Source organism: Melitaea cinxia, chromosome 10 (assembly GCF_905220565.1).
Source record: "Melitaea cinxia chromosome 10, ilMelCinx1.1, whole genome shotgun sequence".
In the NCBI taxonomy this organism is placed as follows: domain Eukaryota; kingdom Metazoa; phylum Arthropoda; class Insecta; order Lepidoptera; family Nymphalidae; genus Melitaea; species Melitaea cinxia.
Genome location: NC_059403.1, coordinates 8825648 through 8847815, shown reverse-complemented (window position 1 = coordinate 8847815; position 22168 = coordinate 8825648). Strand labels below are relative to the sequence as shown.

Sequence of the window (22168 nt, the reverse complement as noted above, 5' to 3'; positions counted from 1 at the left end):
ACTCTCTCCCTCTTTCTATTTTTACTAACTTATATCTCTCTCTCAACTTCCGTTCGCCTCGCCCGTTCACACTTTTCATAACGCTGTCATCACGCATTCACCAGCAAATAAAACGCTATGCGCGTAGAGTTACGTTCGTTACTTATAGTATTAACTATAAGTATGACGAACGAATGTAACTTATGTCAAATCTTATGAAAATGCGTACGCGAATTTGTTTTTCTATACTTTCTATAAGGTATACAAGTGTATAGAAAAATTGGTCAATCACCTTGCCGTGTTATTAGGCTGTATAACGAGACGTGGGAGCATCTAAAAACTCAATCCGTCTCCACATTCAAGAATAATTTTTTCGTTTGTATGATATTTCTCTTATTTATCAAATAATTATGACTATAAAAATTAACGAATTATATAAATATGTAAATAATATTTACGTGTACATTTTAATAAGTATCACCTCCCTAATCACAGAGGTCTTAAACAAAAGTTTTAATTGTTTTTTGCATCACTTTAAAGTATAACACACCATACTAAAATAATAACCTTTAACAAATATAGTAAACTACGAGTATATATGTATCATCGCTCTTGTGTTGTGGCGCGTGCATCGTGTCTCAGTGCTCAGTCACCGGAATTCGATTCCCGTTCGGAATGGATATTTGTATTTATACAAATATTTCTTTCCGGTATGGTTGTCTGTCTTTTTGGATCTCCCCACCGTGCCTCGGAGAGCACGTTAAGCCGTCGGTCCCGGTAGTTACATGTACACCTTATAGCGATCGTTACTTATATAGTAGAGACTATATCCGCAAATCCGCAGAGGAGCAGCTTGGTGGATTAAGCTCTGACCCTTCTCCTACACGAAGAAAGAGGCTAATGCCCATCAGTGGGATGTTAAATACTGAATAAGTATTATGTCCCTAACTACTAATTATGTCCACAAATGATTAAAAAAAAATGTCCGTTCCGAAAATGTCAGTCCGCGAATATCATTCATCAATTTTCAATAGAACCACCGCTCACCTCAGCCATTTATCTTACACAAGCTGACCGTTCTGGACTTATCTATAGAGGAAATATGTCCTACGCGTTATGTAAGAATATATACCATTTTTAGAATTGTATTCGGTGTTTACGTGAGAAAGAGAAAGATAGGCTTATGTACAAGTGTGATTGTTCAAATAAATATAACCAGACACAGTTTAATGTTTAGTTTATTTAAAATTAAATAACTATAATTTGTATTTTGACTAGCCTGTTGGCTCGTTAGTCTTTAAATATTTTATACAACTCATTTTCTTTCACATGTCTCTATGAACAACGACATCATTTTTCCGATGATGGACCTACCTACCTTCCTATAATTAGCTAAATAATAAAAAACAATCTAATTGGAAAACTTAGAAAGGCAATTATATTTTTAGACTCCTATTAATAAGGCTTACCACCATATATGTATACCACCTATGCTATGACCGGCACCGTATAAAATTATTCGCTTGCTTCACGTAGTTTATTAATTATTTATTACCTTATTATTGAGATTGTTGAATGTAAGTTAATATTAATTATGACAACACAATACAACAAAAAGGTAGGTTATAAACAAAATACGTAGTTCCTAACAATGGTGTTCAATTTATTAGGCTGCACAATAGCGTATCGGTGTCAAGATCGCTATATCGTACTTTTAGGTTCGATATTTGTTTTCTTTTGAAGGTCAAATCTGTAAAAAGTTTTTAAGCAAACTTTTTAATCAAATTGCATTTTTTTCTGAAATATCTGACCTGAAAGTCGTTGTCCTGTCTTGCGAACAGTCAAACGCATAAAGTTTATGTAATCTTTACGTCTCCTGCAATTTATGTCAAATTCCGTAAAAGCTTTCTACATCATTTAGAAAATTTTAACAAGTAGCCGAATCGGTCCAGCCGACATCAAATTTTACACTCACGATTAGAAAAAAAAATTGCGATTAATTCTTATATTATAGATTATTTTCATTTACGATTTATAAGGTTTTATTAAGAACTAGCTGTGCCTCGCAATGTCAGCTGTATAATTGCCGATCCCGTGCCATCGGAATTAAAAGTAGCCGATGTGTTTCATTCGCTATCTCCAGCTGTCTACGTAGGTACCAAGTTTATTTACAATCTATATAGGTTTTACATGAAAGAGAATGAATATTATCATGAATCGATATCATATCGATTATTTTATTCAGTATACCCAATGTGTTATTTAATAGTAGGCATCCTATACTTTTTCGTAAATCCTTTTTTTTTTGTATATAAAGAAAAATACGATACGATAAATCTGCTAAAGATGTTCTATTTTAAACCAATTATTTATACCTATCGGAATAAAATCTGTAGGAATTAATTGGCTTTGACCTAGTTGTAAATATAATATTATTTACAGTCTTTGTTCTAGAATCACATGGCCAAGATCGTATAACTAATGAACCAATAATAACATTATACATATACGTAATTGTATTTATACCATTATGTAAATATTAACACAGTTATATTTGATATATTGTTATATAATTTATATAAAGACTGTAAATCTATATGTAAACAATTATAACATTTAAAAACTAATGATGTAAAAAATCAATATTGCTTTTGGCTTTGTTCCTTTTTGATGACATATTATACATACAGCTTAATCAGTTTCATTTTATTATTAGTTTCTTATTATAGTTCATTGTATTATTTTATTTCATTAGAAGAAAAAATCCAATATATACCCATATTGTGTGAATGTTCTAATAATGATAAAAACTCTGTGTAGGATTGATATTTCATTTCAGGAAATTTAATACAGCACCTCGACAAATATAAATATTTTTAATTTTGTCTAAAACTTTATGTCATTTACTCGTAAATATGATAGATGTACCTAATTGCCATGAATAAATCGTTTAGTTAAAAATTAAAATTTCTTGTGCAGATTTAATGCAAAGTCCAGTTTTATTATAAAAAGTAGTTTTGAAACATCTGTGAAGCCGTCGGCACTGCGCGGGCGGGAAGTGGTGTCCCGAATGCGGCGTTGCGTTGCGTTTCTGTCCGCAGGATGTCATGCTCGGACGCCCGGCAAATTATTGGTATGCGAGGTTTTTTTACAGCGATTGTTAGTGACAAACAAAAGCATTATGTAACGGTGCTTTAAATTCAAAGAGGTTTTATACAATATAATAAAATGTTATACTAGTTTTTATTGAGTGCTTTATTTTATTGCAATGGTGTAACTTCAAACATTGCATAAATATTTCATAAATAAAAAAAAATTCCGCTCTTCTTTTATTGACCCAGAAAAGTAGGCCTTTGCCCAGCAGTGGGACATTTAACAACTGTTACTTACGTATATATATATAAGTATATTTCATAAGCTTTACATACCATATGTAAAATTAGTTCTTCAAAAAGTTATTTTAATAAATATATATATTATTAATAAAAAATATTTGTACGTCCGTTTTTGTCTTTCATTTTACTGAAGTCAGAAAATAAAATTTTCTTTATAGTTCATTATTGGATGTATTTTTTAATATAAAGGCTCATTCACGCTCCATTTAGCAGGCCATCGGATCTCTTTTAATTTTATTTAGTATAACATTTTATGGTAGTATATATAATGTTCATTTTATCATTATGTATCGAACATTCCGTAAAACCCGGATAAAATATTTTAAAAACGTTTAAATAATTACCCGGGTGAGGGTTTATAATCCTGGATTACTGAAAGCCTAACGCGAACGTCAATACCTCGAATGATTAATAGTCTGACGATAATCCCTCGGTTCGAAGCCTTCATTTTTCTATCAAACAAAGAGCTCTACAAAGCAGCTTTAAACTCACCAACACAGGTATTATAGGAAGATCTACTTTACTTCTTTTTAAAAAGGAATTACCTAAACTTGATTAATTGTATACTAAAGTGTCTGACATTTGGTTTTTTGTCTACTTTCGATTTTAATTAATATCTGAAAATTATTCTAGTCTGATCTATGTAAGCGTTACCGATTTTTACATAACGCAATTATCATCTGACCCCGAGACCCGTAAGGGCAAGCAAATAACCCTTTGGATTAGAATAATTTCCAAACCTAGAAAATATCATATATATAAAGATCGTTGTCTGATGTTGATGATTAACATTAGGATTTGTAGCTTTAATGAGTCTGAGAATCATGATATTTTTATGAAATCAAAATATATAACCTAAGCGAAAATCGAATTAATGCCCGTCAGCGACGCAGACGCCACACCTATAGTAAAACGGTCTCAAAATGTATTAATTGAATAAATATTCATTCAATTAATACATTTATCATTCAAACGGAACTGAATTTTTAAAAAGACATTCATACTTCTTTATAATCTATAAATTCGTAATATGATAAATGAATTTAAAGATTTTCAAGGAGAAGTAGCAATTGATGACGATAAATTTCATTACTTACCCCGTTTTTTGTTGTCTAATCGAATTTGGCTTCGTTCCCACATAATCTCTGAATTTCTTTTGAACCAATTAGTCTATCATCGTGCGCTTCTCTTTGAAAATCTTCGTTTTACCAAGCAATCCATCTTTATATCTGTCAAGAACTACTTTAACCTAATTTCTGAGTGTCAAATAAGTTTTATTACTTCAGTTAATGTAATCAGACATAATAAAAAAAATATGTAAGTCTATCACCAATACGTATAAGTTTTTCTCGTTTAATAAGACGACGTCACTTCTAAAATAATTTTCGATCTTTTTCGGGAAAAACAAGTCCTCTGATAATTTAATTGATGTAGTTTTGACAAGGGTATCGCTGCCTTTTAACAAAATTTTTCATCACCCTCAAGCGTTACGACAAATTGAATTGAGAACCACGAATATTTGAACTGGCGGCTCCCAGTCGGCGTCACTAGAACAGATAGAATTACAACGGCATTTATTGAAACAAATTCATTTCAAAAATATATTCTCGGCTTGTTGCGATAAGTTTCAAAGTAATTTATTTAAATATGATAAATGTTAATTTAACTTTTGAACCCATGACAAAAGTAAAATATATTATAAAAGTTTTTGCGTTATCTCTGGGTGTTGTTAATAGTTGAATATTGTGTTGCTGCACTGGTTCACAGTGCTGAAAAGTTCAGTAAATTTTATTTCAATCAATTATACATATAATTACGTAAATGTATTTTTATTACCATACCATGTATAGTAAAATCTATAATATAATATATAATTATTTATTTTCAGATGAATTTTTATGATATCATAATTCTAGTAACATTTAAACCTAAAAACAAACCTTTTAGACTGGGGATATTCAATCATCTAAAGCGATTCGATATGCTTTTATCGGACCACATTAGAGCTGTTCTGTAGATGAGGGTTCCTCAATTTGTCGACGTTTATATGGACGGAGGTTTAAGATGTTTCTTTGTGTACTTTTTTTACGCAGTGTCGATAAGGGAATTGAATGAAGATTTTCTATTTTTAAGGCGCTCTAGATATCATTCAGTGGATATATGTAATGTAAAACCGCTCGACGTACCGAGTTTTAAAATATTTTATATTAAATTTTAGTAAGCTAACTTAAAATAAAATATAAAAAAACAAGACAAAATAATGATCACATGTATGTGATCTAGATAGAGAACTAATTTTAGTCTTTTTCAGTCACGGTAATTAACTATATTTAAGTCATTTAGAAAATACTGTAAATAACAAATGTACCTAAACTGAATTTTAAAAATACGCTTGTATTTCGACTTGTAAGACTTTAGTCTAGGTCTCAATGTGATTGAATGAAGGAAACATATGTATGTGAAAGTAAACATAAAATTGTAAATATCATTGCTACTTCTTTTCTTACGCGTGTCAATATTAAGCCTCATAATGGTCCCAAAATAAATGCTCTTACCGCGCGTTACATTTGGTCTTTTTAATTCATCAGCTATATTTCAACAAAAAAAGTCAACCAGACATATCAATGGAACGTAACCCCCGGGATGAGACCAAACAAAACAAGCTGCTCTTGGCTTATTTTTTTTTTTGTATATGAACAAATATTTTTACCTGCCTCGAAATAAACATTGGTTTCTGTAACGAAGTATTCTTGTGCAAGTTATAGAGTTATTTAGATATGACCCTTGAACAACAATTTATCAACTTGAACAAAAAAAAATGCCCGTGGATGGATTGATGATGAATTTTAAAAATTACGTTCTAATGGAGTAAAGTTCTGATAGAAAAACGTAATGTTTAGGTATATGGTTTAAATCAATACACTCAATTTCTGATCTTGTATTAAATAACGGATAAGCAAAAAACAAAATTTTACATACAACACTTAAAAGTACCAACATCTTACAGATATTTCAATAAAAACTGAGAATTGCTTGTTGTGTGGAAATCGCTCTCAATGAATGAATAATCAGATATAGATATATGAAATGTTCTTGAAATCCAGAGCTTTGTCGGATTACGAAATCCGTTCAAATGTTTACAAAATTGTTTCAAAAATCTGCTCGATGAACGTTTTTGCGTAAGATCTACAATAACGTTTCGTATTTTACCTTATAAAAGTGTGAATAAGAAACGATTTCGTGAGATTTCAAATTATCATATCATATCTATATAAACAAAAATGAATGTTGCTAAGCGCATAACTTGAGAATGGCTCCTTTTGATAAAACGAAGTCTGTCCGGGCAGCTAGTGGTTAAATAAATTTATTTTTTTAATGCATGAATGTGAATCTAACTTTGATGAATATTTGTTGGCGTTAAAGATTAGTGTCGGAAAAAGGGACTTCCATCACATTAAATAATACTGCTAATTTTGGAGATTCAAAAACAATATATTAATCTCAAAAGATATATCGCTACACAAATAGTGAAATTTCGGTATTCTAACACATCAGCCAATTCGTATGTTACTTTTGAAGATATTTTTAGTCTTGCGTATAAAAATACATGCTATAGTCCTATCTGAGTTCTCTGTGTCTTATAATATATCGCAAAATTACCGCATGGTATCGACAGTTAAGAATAACGTCGAGCTGTCTGTGAAGCAGAGCGATTTGTAGTATACATAAATATCCTGCAACTAATTGCTCGAACCCACGCACGTCGCTGAGCGAAAACAGATGTGTCTTCTATTTTCCCTTGATAATATACTGTATCTTATCGGATACAATAACAACAGAGACATTTTTTGTATATTTCGTACGTGATAAGTTGACACGACACTTACGTTTCATATGAACTCTCTAGAGGATCATTGTATCTATACCTACTTAAACCATAAAATAGATATATAATAGGACAGATACTCAGAAATTAATTTTTTACAAGAATTAAAAAGGCACATTTTATTACAAATAGTCTGAAAGTACTAGATATGTAATGTAGACTGAATATGTATATAATGATTTAAAAATATAGTAATATAAATAGCATTAAGTGAAATCAATTTATTTGAAATAAAAAGTGTTATCTATATTAATTTCGACGCCAGTTTTGCATGTAAAAGGTCATTAAATTATGTGTAATTTCTATTAAGACTTCCTGTGTAATTAATCAGATTTATCTCTTATCAAGTAAATCGCTTTCAATTATTTTGTTCGAAAAAAAATTAATGCCATTTTAATTTGTTTACTTGTATAATTCATTTATAAACGGTTTGATTTTCGTTAATTATATGAATTTAGTTTAATACATTTATTTGAATTTCAATAATTAAAATGTATAAGTTTTGTTTTTAGATAAAAATAAAACATACCTACTTAAATATTTTTTGGGATTAATTTTCTGCAAGACAAGCATATAAGTTTATTGAAATATAATCTTAATTATCGTTTTCTTTAAAAATTTAAAAGTAAATTATAAATCAAATTAATGAAAACATTTTTTTGGTAACTACATATATCATTTTAAGAACGTGTGATAAAAGTAAACAAACTATCATCATCATAGTTGTATTTTTTCTGACTTTCCATTTGCATTTTGAAGCTATAAAATTAACGCAAATAAAAATTCACATTCACGTCGTAACAGCCAAACTGCTAAAATTTTTGCTGAAGGGGCGCTTTTGTGAGAATATGAATGGGTAGCATAAAGTTTGATTAACTAATCCACTCAACGTTAAATTGTACCTAATACCTAGGTATTGCTCAAAGTCCCCAAATTGTGAGTTTGACGTGTGTCACCGTCGCGTCGCCCGTCACGGCCAAATAAGTTTTCAGCTGTGGCGGCTTTCAACTAAAATACAGAGGGTTATAATTTAGCTTCGCATCGGTTTTTTTTTACGTCACAAAAAAGCGGTGAACACCAACAGACTTTCATTTCATATACCATAGACAATATAATTAACTATTTTTATTATGTAAAATGAACATTGTGCAATTTGAACAAAATAATTTTGCTCTGAATCAAATTTCGTAACAAAAAAAAACAAAAATATTTGACGATGAAATAAATACTTAAAATAACAATTGTCTGAGCGAAATGTGATCTGATTAAACAATTATTTATATACGAAATACTGTATTTTATTTAATACCAATGTTATTCATGTACATACATATATTAAGAGCATGTTTAAATATTTTACAAAGCTCGCATACCCATCCTTGCGCGTGTACCTAAGCTATCATTTTTCACACCCTAATCCGAAGACGGGGCTCGTCAAAGGGAGCGCTTATCGAGGGTCCCAATTTATTTCCTCGGATTTCAACGTGATATTGTCATAGGCATGTCATCCTACGTTTCACGCGAACATATATTGGACATATTACTCGCACAAATTTAGCTACATTTGTTAGAACGAAAAAAGATTACGAAGCTCAATTGGTCTAACAAACAAAAAAGATGCATATTATGATGTATGTCATATAAAATTGTGCTAGGTTTGTATTGTTATTAAGGAAAGTGATGTCAGTAATGTGGGATTATCTTACGGTAAATATTGTACGTGTCTTGGTTGCAGAAATGTGATACTATTTTACTTGAAACTATACATTTTCGTTTTACATACTCACATGTTGTCTTGTATGCTTAGGCCGTGTTTTATTAAAATTGATTAAGACTAATTACAAAGTTCAATAAAATAGTATTTAGATTTTTAACGCTATATATACATATATTTGTATACATATATAACAAAAACCAGGAAGGGGGAGTGATCAAATACCGCTTATGATGAATCGTCTCCGGCTCAAATGCCTACTGACGCACGCACACTATTCAAACACAAAAGCACATCAAAAGCACTCGAGTTTAGTTTAAATAGATGTCGACTATATAGTATAATTGATACACGAAGTATTCATATACACTATTGAATTAATTAAATTTATCGTCTCCTAGTTCCCTCCACCCATGCATTTGCATATTTAACTAGACAAAGTATTATTTTATTAAACCCATCCACTTTTACCAATAAAAGCGCTTAAGAGCTACATACACATGATATATTGAATTAGATAAGGATATCAATAAATAAAACGAGGCTATCTAGAGACATTAATTTAATAACAGATTTCACTAAATACAAAGAAAGCTCAACAAGTTAGTGTAATAAAACACTTTTTCGTGTTTTTATTCCTGTACAGAATGTGAAATTCGTGTACTTATTAGTTTTATTTTATTCGCATGGAACTCACAGGGCACTCAGAGCCCTCGAAGGTATAATTAGCGAGTAGTGAAAACTTGCCACTCCCCGCCATTCGCTAGTATGAAATGTCATACTCTCTTAGGAGTAAAATCATCGTTGTTTTCACTTCAGCGCTGGGAAAAATTGTATTAAGCAATTTTACTTCATATTTTTCGTTTCGTTAAACGACTTGTTTTTTTTTTTTATTCTGTCTAGTCTATACTTGTTTTTATTTCTTTTCAGTGTTCTATACTCAAAGAGCTGACAGTAAGACTTATATGTCCGCACACCAACAGAATATTTAAATTTTGTGTATTACTAAATGAAAGAGAGATAGAGTTAATGAGCGGCTTACAAGTTTTTTTCGTAGTTTTATATTTTTTTCTACAAAAATATGTATTGTGGAAAATAACTGTAGTATAATGTGCGTACACAATGAAATATAATTTAATACATGTGATTGTACTCGTGAAAATATAGTATGACATAACAGTGTTAGATAAGTATAAGCTTTAGTTTATACTTTTTCTGATCGACAACGATATATTATCAATGATTATGGTTTTATTGGTTCCGTGGTTGATGGAGCGTGACTGTCTGTCTGGATGAACACGAACGGGGGATTTCGTTGAGAAATTACCCTCTTTAAGGCAAACAAGTATTGTTATCTTTCAATGTTCTTGCATACTATAAGGATCATATTTTATACAGTTAAGATTGTTTGAAATAAAAATGACATTTTAAATTTGTGAAAGACGTATCTGGAATATTTGTATAAAAAACGTATTAAACTTCTTGTTAACTTGTTATTTCTGATAATTCTATACAATTATGCATTTAGCATTGGATATATATTATTTGCGTCTTAATAAATAACGAATAATAAAACAGCAACTAACCTTTACAATAATGTCATTGCAATAAGTTTGATTTAAGTTTTCAATTAACACGAAGGATGGTGTAACGTCACGAGTGTGTACAAGTCTTATATTTCGTAAGGCTCAAATTATTTATAATACAAACAGACAAAAAAATATTTTTACTTGGATTTATTAAATCAAGACATAATCATTCCATGATCTATTTAACAAATTCCGCAACCTCGGCCATAAAGTACAATCATAAACCATATAGAAGGTTATTAACGAAAGAGGCTATTAACATTTTCAATGACAAGGGGCAATAACGACGCGTGCGCAAGTGTGGTTATAAACTCGTAAATCAGATAATTAACCCTCCAGCCCTTATTAACATCGTAAATTTTACGGTCCAAGGCGCAACATATGTGACGTAGGCTTAATATGCACGTAACGTTACCAACAGAGTTAAGCGGTGAGCTTGTATCGTCTAAGTCGGGATGCTTTAAGATGATACTTCGGAACAATATCCAGGCCTTAAATTGTTCTGGATTTGCATAATGGTTCGCCGTATTGAATCATATTGAACCAAGTTATTGGAGAGATTCAGAGTACTGAATCTTGCGATAAATCATTTACTTAGCGTTCTCGTTTAATATTATATATGTGGATAAAGTTAATGTTATTTTTACCAGATTACAGGAGGAGGATAATGTTTTTCGAGTGTATGTATGTATTTATGTAGATTTCTGTTTTCCACCACAACCTAAACGGCTTGAAGGATTTTAACGTTTCTCTATACATATAATAAAATGGTAGGTAAGTCAAAACTGTACATTGAATATATTTTTAAAAGAATACTTGGTGTGTGATCTGCAATCGATACCGAAGCCAAAAATATAGTTTTTAGAATTTTTGTCTATTTGTCTGTATGTATGTCCGGGATAAACTCTGTCAAGTACTGCATGGAATTACTTCAGGCACGAATATTATTAAGAAGTCCTACCTACGGGGAACGAGCAGTGAACCTTTATTTCTTCAACGCATTCTGTAACAACGTGTAATCTAACGACGCATATTTGAATGTTGTTGTTGAAGTATTCTTTTAAAAAAATATTCAATGTACAGTTTTGACTTACCTACCATTTTATTATATGTATAGATTATTTTTTTTTATATTTCATGCATAATTGTTAATAAATTTAATGATTAATCTATATTACAACAGGGAAATGGGTATTTTTATAAATAAAACAAAAATAAAACCGCGCCCCAAGATATACAATTGAAATACTCGTACAATTGAAACAATATTGCCGTTTACAATTCGCTATTTAATAAAATAAAAAATAACAAGCGATGTTCGCAGCAGTATTATAAAAATAAAATAATAATAATAACAGGGCTCTTATATTGGTTATCTCCGTAGTGTGAGTAGGTGTGGGTAAATGTATCGCGTGGTCAAAACCATTATGAGAATAAAAAATGACTCATTCCATTTAAACTTATTTAATTCTGTGGATATAACAGATGTTTTCACTTTATTCAATTGTCCCTAATATTCAGTTACTTATGCATATAAATATTTTTTTTGAGTTTTAAGAAAGAGAAGTATATAATAGGTATTAAACTTTTTTTGTTATTAGGTACTATGGTACTATCTATATTTACTATCTATATTTTCTTAATTGATTTTAAAACTTAACAAAGCGACGAGTTCATGACTCATACCGTGAAAACTCAAAAGAGACGCCGCGAGAATGAAATGAACGTTATTGTAAGGACGCCCATTTATCAAAATGTTTGAAGACAAACAACTATAGCGTCACAGCATCTTCGCAGACAGAATTTATTAAATGAAAATTTCCTATTTGTTGCTACGGCGGAACTGTATTTGCTTTTAACATACCTATCTAGCGGAAAAAAATACCAGCGAAATAAATTCTTTTCTATTATCATTACACACGCTTAGAGATTTATTATTTTTTTTGTGACTAGATTATCTATTAAATGTTTATTTTAATACAAATAAGTAGATATTATATAACATTCATTAGACATAATAGGACTCATGCGTGACACAAACAAAAGGTTTTTGTATAAGTATTATACAGCTAAGCAATTAATATTATGAGGGCTCTCGTTCGAAGGGGTCAAACGATATAGGTCGATAAACCCCGATGCATTGAACCATAACTCCGGTCAATCACTAAACATGATGTTAAATCTCTTGAATATAAGTAGTTACATCGGTACGTGTCTGTTGCTCATTCATTATTTCGCTTTTGAATAATAAAACTAAGACGAAATGAAAGAACTCTTTCATTGCTTGCATTCTTTTTAAATTAAGAAGTTTTATAACGAAGAGCCCCACTATAAAGGCTGTCAAAAAGACGGTGGACTTTTAATTGGCTGCAAAGTTTTCGAGTAGGAAAAATTTTGAACATGACTGTAGAACAAGTGTAAAAAAAAATAAAAAAAAAAATTTAATATAGACGGTTAATTTTTGCCTGAACCGGTCAATTAATTCTTTTCTTTTATTCACAAAATGTTAAATAGCATTTAATCCATTTTTTTATTTAGGTCTACATAAAACCTCGTAATTTATGTTGATTTCAAATATATAATGTATAGAGTTTTTAAATAAAGTTTATTTTATAAATTTAATCCATTACAGTAAAAAAACTTAAAGGTAAGAAATATCTTAATAAAATGAAGATATTTTTAATTATATAATGTAGTTAATTTTTTCTTAAAGACTATAAATTTAATAGTTTAACGTTTTTGATAATATAATATCACAAAGCATGAATATATATTTATGTATATATATTTTTTACCAAGTTCAAGAATCTTTTGTTTATTATATTACTACCGGATAATCATTTTAACTACATTTATGGCAAAACCACTTTATTTAACCAAGCCTGATGATTTTAGAAATTTTAGAATGAGTCTAATATCAATTTTCTCAAACGAAAAATATTACTACAACCGCTCTGGTGTAGTGGTGCGTAGTCGCCTAAAACACCGACGGTTTGCAGGTTCGATCCCGCTCGGGGTGGATATTTGTATTTGTAAAAACATTTCTTTCCGGTTTAGATGTCTCTCCTTGTGGGTCTTCCCACTGTGCCTCAGAGAGCACGTTAAGCCGTCGGTCCCGGTTTTTATCATAAAGACCTGATAACGATCGTTACTCATTGTAGGGAACATTTCCGCCAACCCACAGTGGAGCAGCGTGGTGGAGTAAGCTCCAACCCCTGTCCTACATGGAGAAAGATGCCCAGCAGAGGAATGTTACAGGCTAAATGCAAATTACTAAAACAACAAAAATACCACATAACAGTAAAATTGCGACTTATGCGATCGAGGAATTGATTTTTATTACTTTATTAGCTATTCAAAAACAAATATTCGAATTTTTTTAAATATTAATAATATATATTACATACAATATCAGGTAATTTTTGCGATTTAGTATATGATGTGTGTACTTACGAAATCCAAAATACGATAATACGCCTGATGTTAAAAGGAATTATTTTCCTAGTTAACATTACGTTATGTATGGTTATTATTTGTTACTAGTATTTCCTCATTTTCTGTAATATTTTCGAATCTAAGTAGGAAATTCGTATTTTTCCTTACAAATAAAATAATATTCGTGATTGTATTTTTTGTTCGAGTGACCTCACTATATATATTAAAAATACGTATATTTTGCTAAGTACTTATAATTCATTAATTTTGCATGAAATACTAAGAAGTGAATTCCCTCGCACTGCATTGGGATTCCATATCTCATTGACCGTAATTCAATTGCTTACAATCTCATTTAGATTGATATACTGGGTTAAATTGGATTTAGGAGACAAGCTCAGTATCATGGTGCGTGAATTTCAGTCCTACATGCGTAATGCAATAAATCTATAGTGCTTACTTTTTTTTTCATTATATTTACTTTAGGAAAAAATAACAATATTTTCATAGCTAATGTTAATACAAGCCATTTCTAAAATTGACAAAATTTAGTTTTTTTTTTTTATATCTACAAATTTAACGGAAATAAATAAACTAGCAGCTGTTTTGTCTTCACTTTCGGATAAACGTTCTACAACGACATGGCACGCCTTTCCAAAAATAATTCGAATGACTATACGTATGTGTAAGTATTATGTGAAAGTAACTACCTATTTATCAATGCATAATAGACGTCAAGTATGTATCAAGTTCTATCAAATCATACAATGATTAAAACATCAGCTGTTTGACGATACTAAGAAAAAAGAGGAAAATCATTTGCACATACAAATTAACTTGACTCGACTGTTGCACACGTTCTGAAAATTATTTGTAGGGTTGTAAATACATAATTGTCTGTACTATAATACCATGATAATAAAAACCTTGTACTTTGTCATGGACCTCCATGACCAAAGTATAAGATTTTTATTATTTGTATTTATATGCTATGGATCATCTGATCTTTATCAATACTAAGTTAGAAGATTTTTAATTTCTAATATTATGATTTAATTTAGCTGTGCACGGTTTTCGATATTATCGAATCCACAGTCTTCCGGCATAGAACATAAACACAGGTGTTAGCATTTAAATTTATAATTCTGACAATTATTAAGATATTGGATTTTGTCTCGATATTACTCTTATTGTTTACTAGCTGTGCCCGCGACTTCGTTCGCGTGGAATTTAACAAAAAAGTTATTGTTCAGTTCATAGAGTTATAAAATAAATAAATTTGTAAATTAAAAGTAGCCTAAGTTACTCCTTATTACATATTAAAAACAACTATTAACCTTGCCAACATGATCAAATTAAAATGATTTATATCCAAAAAGGGATTGATGATGATGTTTGTGAAATCTCATAGATGGCTCTGCTTTAAAATTGTCTTGATACTACTTATATTCATTTAATTATGTTTATCGGCCTAAGTTACTTATATTGTGTGATTTTTATAGAGTGAAGCTAGCTTATAGCATGGTTATTAATATAATAACAACAACATTCAAATATGCGTCGTTCGATTACACGTTGTTACAGAATGCGTTGAAGAAATAAAGGTTCACTACTCGTTCCCCGTAGGTGATAGCGTGATAATATGTAGCCCATATATTTACTCGACTTCTTAATAATATTCGTGCCAAATTTGAAGTAAATCGATGCAGTACTTTTTGAATTTATCCCGGACATACATACAGACAAACAGACAAAAATTCTAAAAACTATATTTTTGTCTTCGGTTTCGATTGTAGATCACGCCCCAAGTATTTTTTTTTTAAATATTCAATGTACAGTTTTGACTGTCCTACCATTTTATTATATGTATAAATTCGCTTAATACCGGAACAGTATAAAGATGGTGACGCCATCTACCGAATAGTTAATACCTATTAATTTACGATTAATCAGTCACTATATTTGTTATTTGTTTTTTTGCAGGGTAGTTAAATAATAAATACTGTTATCATTTAAATGTTTTTATTCTGATTATTATTTTTTGAAGTACCGGAAGTGCATAAAGATGGACACACCATTTTCCGAATATTTTAATACTAATTTTCTCATTGGTCAGTCGCCATATTCGTCATGTATTGGCGGGATTGTTATCCTATAAATATTATAATTTGTAAGTGAAGAAGCAATTATTGTTTAATTATTGTGCGTCTAGCGTTGCTGATCGATAAGTAACGTATAAGTAATTAGTGAGATAACGTATTAAATGTAGTTAAAAGTGTGTATTTTGAATGAGTAACTATAGATAGATAGATAGATTATTGTACACAACAACAATCAACACAATAACATATTACAAAAAAAAAAAACAGTTTACAAAGGCGGTCTTATCGTACAGTAGCGATCTCTTCCAGACAACCTTATTATATTTCTACTATAACTATAGTTATGAAGTGAGAAATAAATGTTTCGTTGAGTATTCTCAGTCGTGTTCTAGACAGGCTACTGAAATTTAATTGAATGAAAGTACCTGTTAATCCGATCATTAACTATCTACAAACCAAATTTTATCGACTCAGGTTCACTAGTAAGTAAGTAATAATTGTAGCCTACATTCACGTCTGATGTGTGGCTACCGCAGTAAAGAATATAGCCACCCCCTCTCTTCCCGTGGGTGTCGTAAGATGCGACTAAGGCATAATACAGTTCCACTACTACTTTGGAACTTAAAAAGCCGACCGATGGCGGGATAACCATCCAACTTGAAATACACAGGCCCAAGATGGGCAGCAGAGGCTTCGGTGCGACAAAGCCAGCCCTGCGGTCACCAACCCGCCTGCTAAGCGTGGTGATCATGGGTAAAACATGTGAGTTCACGCCATTTTTGGCGCAAACTTGTGTAGGCCTATGTCCAGCAGTGGACTGCGATAGGCTGAAGTGAGTGTGAGTGAGACATTCACGTAACATCCATTCACTCGTCCACAAAAACCTTCTATAATATTAATACGAATTTCTTTATTACAGATCGGGAAGGGGTGCAGCATACGCGTGTTCGGAAGGAGAGGGCAATGCTCCTAAGTCTTGTTGTGGTCGGCCTCCGCTTAGGCTGTGCGTCTTGTTCCTTGGCATTGTGGGTGCCTGTCTTGTGGCCGCTGGTGCTGTACTAGGAGCACTGAGGCCGCACCCGAGAGCACCGCTCACATTACTATTACTTATGATAGGTAAGAATTACTTTTTTTATATTTTATTTTATTTCTGTTTTGTTGATGTTGTTGGCCTTTTTGAAATTATCGCCGCTAGTAAAAAAGCGGTAAGCAAAGAACACCTGTCGTTGAAAATATGTCAAGTCAAAATTAAAGTCATACTTTGGAACAGTTTTCTTTTTTTTAACTTGTATGGAAAGTGGATATAAGCAAGATACTTAAACCACATATACTCGTATATAGAAGATACTATTTCAAAGTTATACATAATTTTTTATTTCTTTAAGTAAATAAATCATTTTTAACCCTAACTTGCGCCTTAACTACAGTTCCTAGTTCTTTCCATTGATCTAGATTCAATAAATTTGATAAAAACCTTAAAATTACGTTCACACACTTCAAAACACGTGACACAAGTTGTAAGATGTTATGATTGTTTTCCCATATGACTACATTTTCAGGTGTTGAAATGACAGTGACGTAATTACGACTGAATTGTCAGCCACAAAGTTATGTGTGTGTGAATAACATTTCCTTTACCTACTAGATTCCCTCGTGGTTTCAATACTTGTCGTATGGTTGACATTTTTGATTTCTACTTCAGTCTAACGAATCTTTGCGTAATAGGTATTTTGTGTTCTATCTCCATAAATAAATAATAGATACAAAAACATTTTCTTATATCGAAGTAGTAGCTATTTAGATTATGAATATTTGATACAAAAATTAAAAAAGTTAAAAATAAATTCGTACCTATGCAATTGGAACCTAAACATTAATTTATTATTATAAAGTTCACTTAACTATTCACCTTGCGGTATAGCTAGCTCAGCAAACGTACTCGTAACTAGGCTCAGCAAACTCAACTAGGTTAGGCCGTCATCGCACCATCAACTCCCTAATGTTTTAGATGTCTATTGATGGGTAGGTTTGACGGTAGACGTTTAACATCATCATATATTCTCGAGGAAATATAATATTTTTCAGTTTAGTTACAAATAAAAACAATAAAAGGAAACAAATTTTGTAACAAACATTTTATGTAGTAATTGTTCCTTGATAAACGTAAACGTCATTATAACTTTAATCAAGTTATTTGATTGAATAGTTCACGTCACGTTTCGAGTTAGTTTTTTTTTCACAAAAGATCAAATTTGCACTAGACACACTGCAGTACTAAATAAAACTGGACGATACGGCTGCCAGTGCCCGTCAGTTGTTCGTTAACGTATTCGCGTTTTAATAAAATTTAGGCTCAAAGCGTCGCCGCTAACAAATGGCCTTAATTAACCGTGAAACAATCCGGGCAGCCTCATTGGATATTCGCTCTGCATATGACAATAACAACTCTGGCCGAAATCTCATTACATCATTCACGAAGTCGCCTCCGCCCTTCATCGGACGAAGTTTTCAATTAAACTTCGAATGAGTTTTGGAGCAGAATTAATTGGATTTTCATTAGCGTTGGGGACAAATGATGTTGTTTCAGGCGAGCGATCTATTGTTTTGACGATAGAGCAATTTGTACGCGTCGCTCAGTCGCAACTTCACACATCAACATACACTGATGTACTATCCAAATATTCGCTACACCCCGTTCCACGGAATTAGTTGACTCAAATGGAATAGACGAGGTGATAAGCTAAATAGTCATATGATTCTAACTTCAATCCTAACATTGTGTAAACACGTTTCATTACAATGCACAATAATTAGTAAAAAAGAAGTTTCCTTTTTTATGTTGTACGTATAAGGTAAACATTTTTAATTAAACTAACGCTGATCAAACGCGGTGTTGCAACGTAGCTCGGAACCGATAAAGGCCCTTTATAAAAGTAATTTTACATTTCTCTATGAACTTCAATAGCCCAGGTGCGAGCCATTAGCGCGGGAGATCAAAGCGGAACATATTGTTCGTGATCACGAGCACGAAAATAGTTATCTAAATAGTCGCTCATGTACATGTTTTAGCTCTGTATGTCAAATCTGTTAACGCTATATCAATATGTTATGTAAATATGAGTTTTGTTATTCTGTTTAATAAGTTATATCAACATTACTTTCACACTGTTTACATGTAAATAGTCTTAGAACCTGTTTCAACGTTGCCGTTAAAGCTATCTGACGTATAATGGTATCCAACGGATAAAAGCTTGTGACATATTATTCCTTTTCTCAATTGAATTCAACTTCTACCGAATGGTACACAAAAAATTGTAATTACTTGTTTTAATCAACCTGTTTTATACATGCCCTAGTGGCCTATTTCGTAATTAACTCACATCAATTTATAAAATGTCATTTAAATGCAAAAAATTACGTATTATCTTATTTCAGTGAAACCATACCGTTATTCAAATAACAGTAAATTTTAAAGGAATATAACGGTTTTTTAGAAGTACCAACAACAACAATATTTGATATACTTTTCGTTTTGTTTTCTGGTTTGATTGTATTTTGGAATATATGATTTCAGGTATTGGTGTGGTGCTAGTGACGGCGGCTGGTTTAGCTTGGCGCCTGGGAGCTCGGGATGCTCCCTGCGCGTTGCTAGGATTACGGCGGACATCATGCCGTCGCCTAGTTCCTCGCCTGCCGCCCAGTTACGCCCGTCCACATCACCCGTATGCGGCCATGTTGTACCCGGAGTTTCATTACCGGCCTCCACCGCCTACCTACCAAGCTTCCATGCAAGAGTATAGACTCAGGTATAGGGAATGTTTGTTAGATTACGATACGTACCTATATCTAAATATCTTTAATATACACGAACGGCCATCTTTTCCTAAGATGAGCAAATTAATGCTTGAGTTATAGTTATCAACCAACTGATACAGCTTATATATTTTTTGATACATATATAAATAAATACATATGTTACCCGCAGACGTCGGGCGGGAATCGTACCCACTAGTACCGGAACAGAAGGCAACAAACAATATACTTAATTAGTAAAAAATAATATATGTAATTTAAATATTATTGATAGTATGAATAATAGTTTTCGAGATTATAATACAAAGGATACCATGTCGTCCTCTATTCTAACAACGTCATTTAAGTTACAGAACTTAAATTGAATTCTCAGATCTCAGATCAATTCAAATGTGAAATGTCGTAAGTGTAACAATCGTTTCGTGACTCTAAAATGTTAGACTAGTCTAGTTCTCAAGTAGTTAAATATTTGTTTCCAGGTTACTTCTCCTTGATAGAAGTGCGCCCGCGGTGTCGCCGCCTCCTACCTACAGATCCAACTCAGCCAGTCTAGTCAGGTACGCCGCTAATCGTTAATCAATACACTCGTTAGCTAACGTATAGTATTATTTGAGTTTATCTTTTAGAATCTGAAATATCTCTCACGAATGAAATTAATAACGCTTTGAAATAAACGGATTGACAAATTAAGAGATTGTTTTAAGGAAATGTGTACCTATTTAAAATGTATGATTCGCTAGTGACTAATAACATCGTCGGAACTGCAAAATCGCATTTTTTTGTTTATTTCATAAAACGTTCCCAAATAACCAAGTCTATCATCAGCTGAAGAGAATTTTTTTATTTTATGCATATATTATTTAGTTGTGGTACTTCTGACAAAAAAAATGTAACAAGTGACTTTTCTCAAATTTACACATTAAATACCGGCTAGTAATAATATTAAACATAAATAGCCTGTACAGCATTACTTTAAAGTTTCATGATCCTGCTTAAAATAAGTAAAAAGATACACGCAATTTACACTTTGAATCGCTCTCCTGTAAAGTTGCTGTTTTTCACGTCCGACGTTTTTAATAGTCATGAGCGAATTATAACACGTTTACTAGGCGTATGTATCATTCAATCGAGTATTTACTAACCGTGTCTCATTATAAAATTAAAATCAAAATTTATGTGAAGTAGGTTTTCAATCGTTGTTTTACAATGTTTTACTATAAAAGTAAAGCTATAAAAATCATGTCGGAATAAAAGTTTGTTGATAAGGGATACAAACAAACTAAATTCTTCCAAAAGAGTTATTAGTGAATTAATTGCTACTTGATCTTATTAGTTGTTTTATTCTATGTTATGTGTTTCAACAGAGGAACGACGGGAGCTGCGTGGTGCGGCTCGGAGTACAGCGGGCCGCCGTCGTACCGCGCGCCGCGCGCCGACCCGCCCGTCACGGTCGCGGACACGCTTCCCGCTCTAACGCCTCTCGATCTTAAATACGCCGACGACACGATAGAAGCTCTACCGAAGCCTACAGAACAGGAAAAGGACCCAGATGAACATCTCGTGACCATCGTCCATACGGAGGCTCAACCCGTCATAGTAACCGTCTCCGGTTCCGCAGCACTTAACGAAACGCACATCACGCCGCCCTCCGAAATCGATATTTTAGCACACTTATAACAAACCATTGAACTTCTATGAAACAACGATTGAACCAAAGTGATTGGTTTGTACAGTGATACTTCGAGTGCTATTTGTAAGACGTGATCAATATCCTTTATACCATATGTAAGGGAATATATTATATATTATAATTGTGTTTTCCATGCAAATATATGTATGTGTAGCACTGAAATCGTATGATGTCATAAGCAAATTATACGGAACTAATGTAATATCACGATTCTCCACAACGCGAATTCTATTCCAACTCGATTAATTTCGAATGGCAAATAAATCAAATGCATTTTGGGGAAATCGGATTCGATATTGAGAAAGCCTTTTAAATGATCATTTTCAAACAGTGTTGCGTTAACAATGTACCATGCATTCATTTGTCTGTATTTCATACGTATGAAGTGAATTAAAGTACCTTTTTGTAGATAAGTTATGTGTTGTAAATAAAATGCACTGACAAGTAAGTTTTGATTTGCTTGATATTAGGTTAATGAAGTGTGCCGTGTATATACGAATAATATTAGTTACATAAGTAAACCAAAATCTTCACCGTAATGTACAACATTAAAACGTGTTAATTA

At 32.0% G+C, this 22168-nt stretch overlaps 1 protein-coding gene across 1 annotated transcript in view; it reads left to right on the top strand.

The window, feature by feature from the left end:
• LOC123657244 overlaps positions 1 to 21590 on the top strand; it is an 85909-nt gene extending 64319 nt beyond the window's left edge. The window contains exons 2-6 of the mRNA XM_045592820.1: positions 17020 to 17216; positions 19675 to 19906; positions 20393 to 20470; positions 21096 to 21098; positions 21278 to 21590. Coding sequence (XP_045448776.1) covers positions 17020 to 17216; positions 19675 to 19906; positions 20393 to 20470; positions 21096 to 21098; positions 21278 to 21590 — 823 coding nt within the window. The remainder of the gene's footprint in view (positions 1 to 17019; positions 17217 to 19674; positions 19907 to 20392; positions 20471 to 21095; positions 21099 to 21277) is intronic.
• The last annotated feature ends 578 nt before the right edge of the window (positions 21591 to 22168 follow it).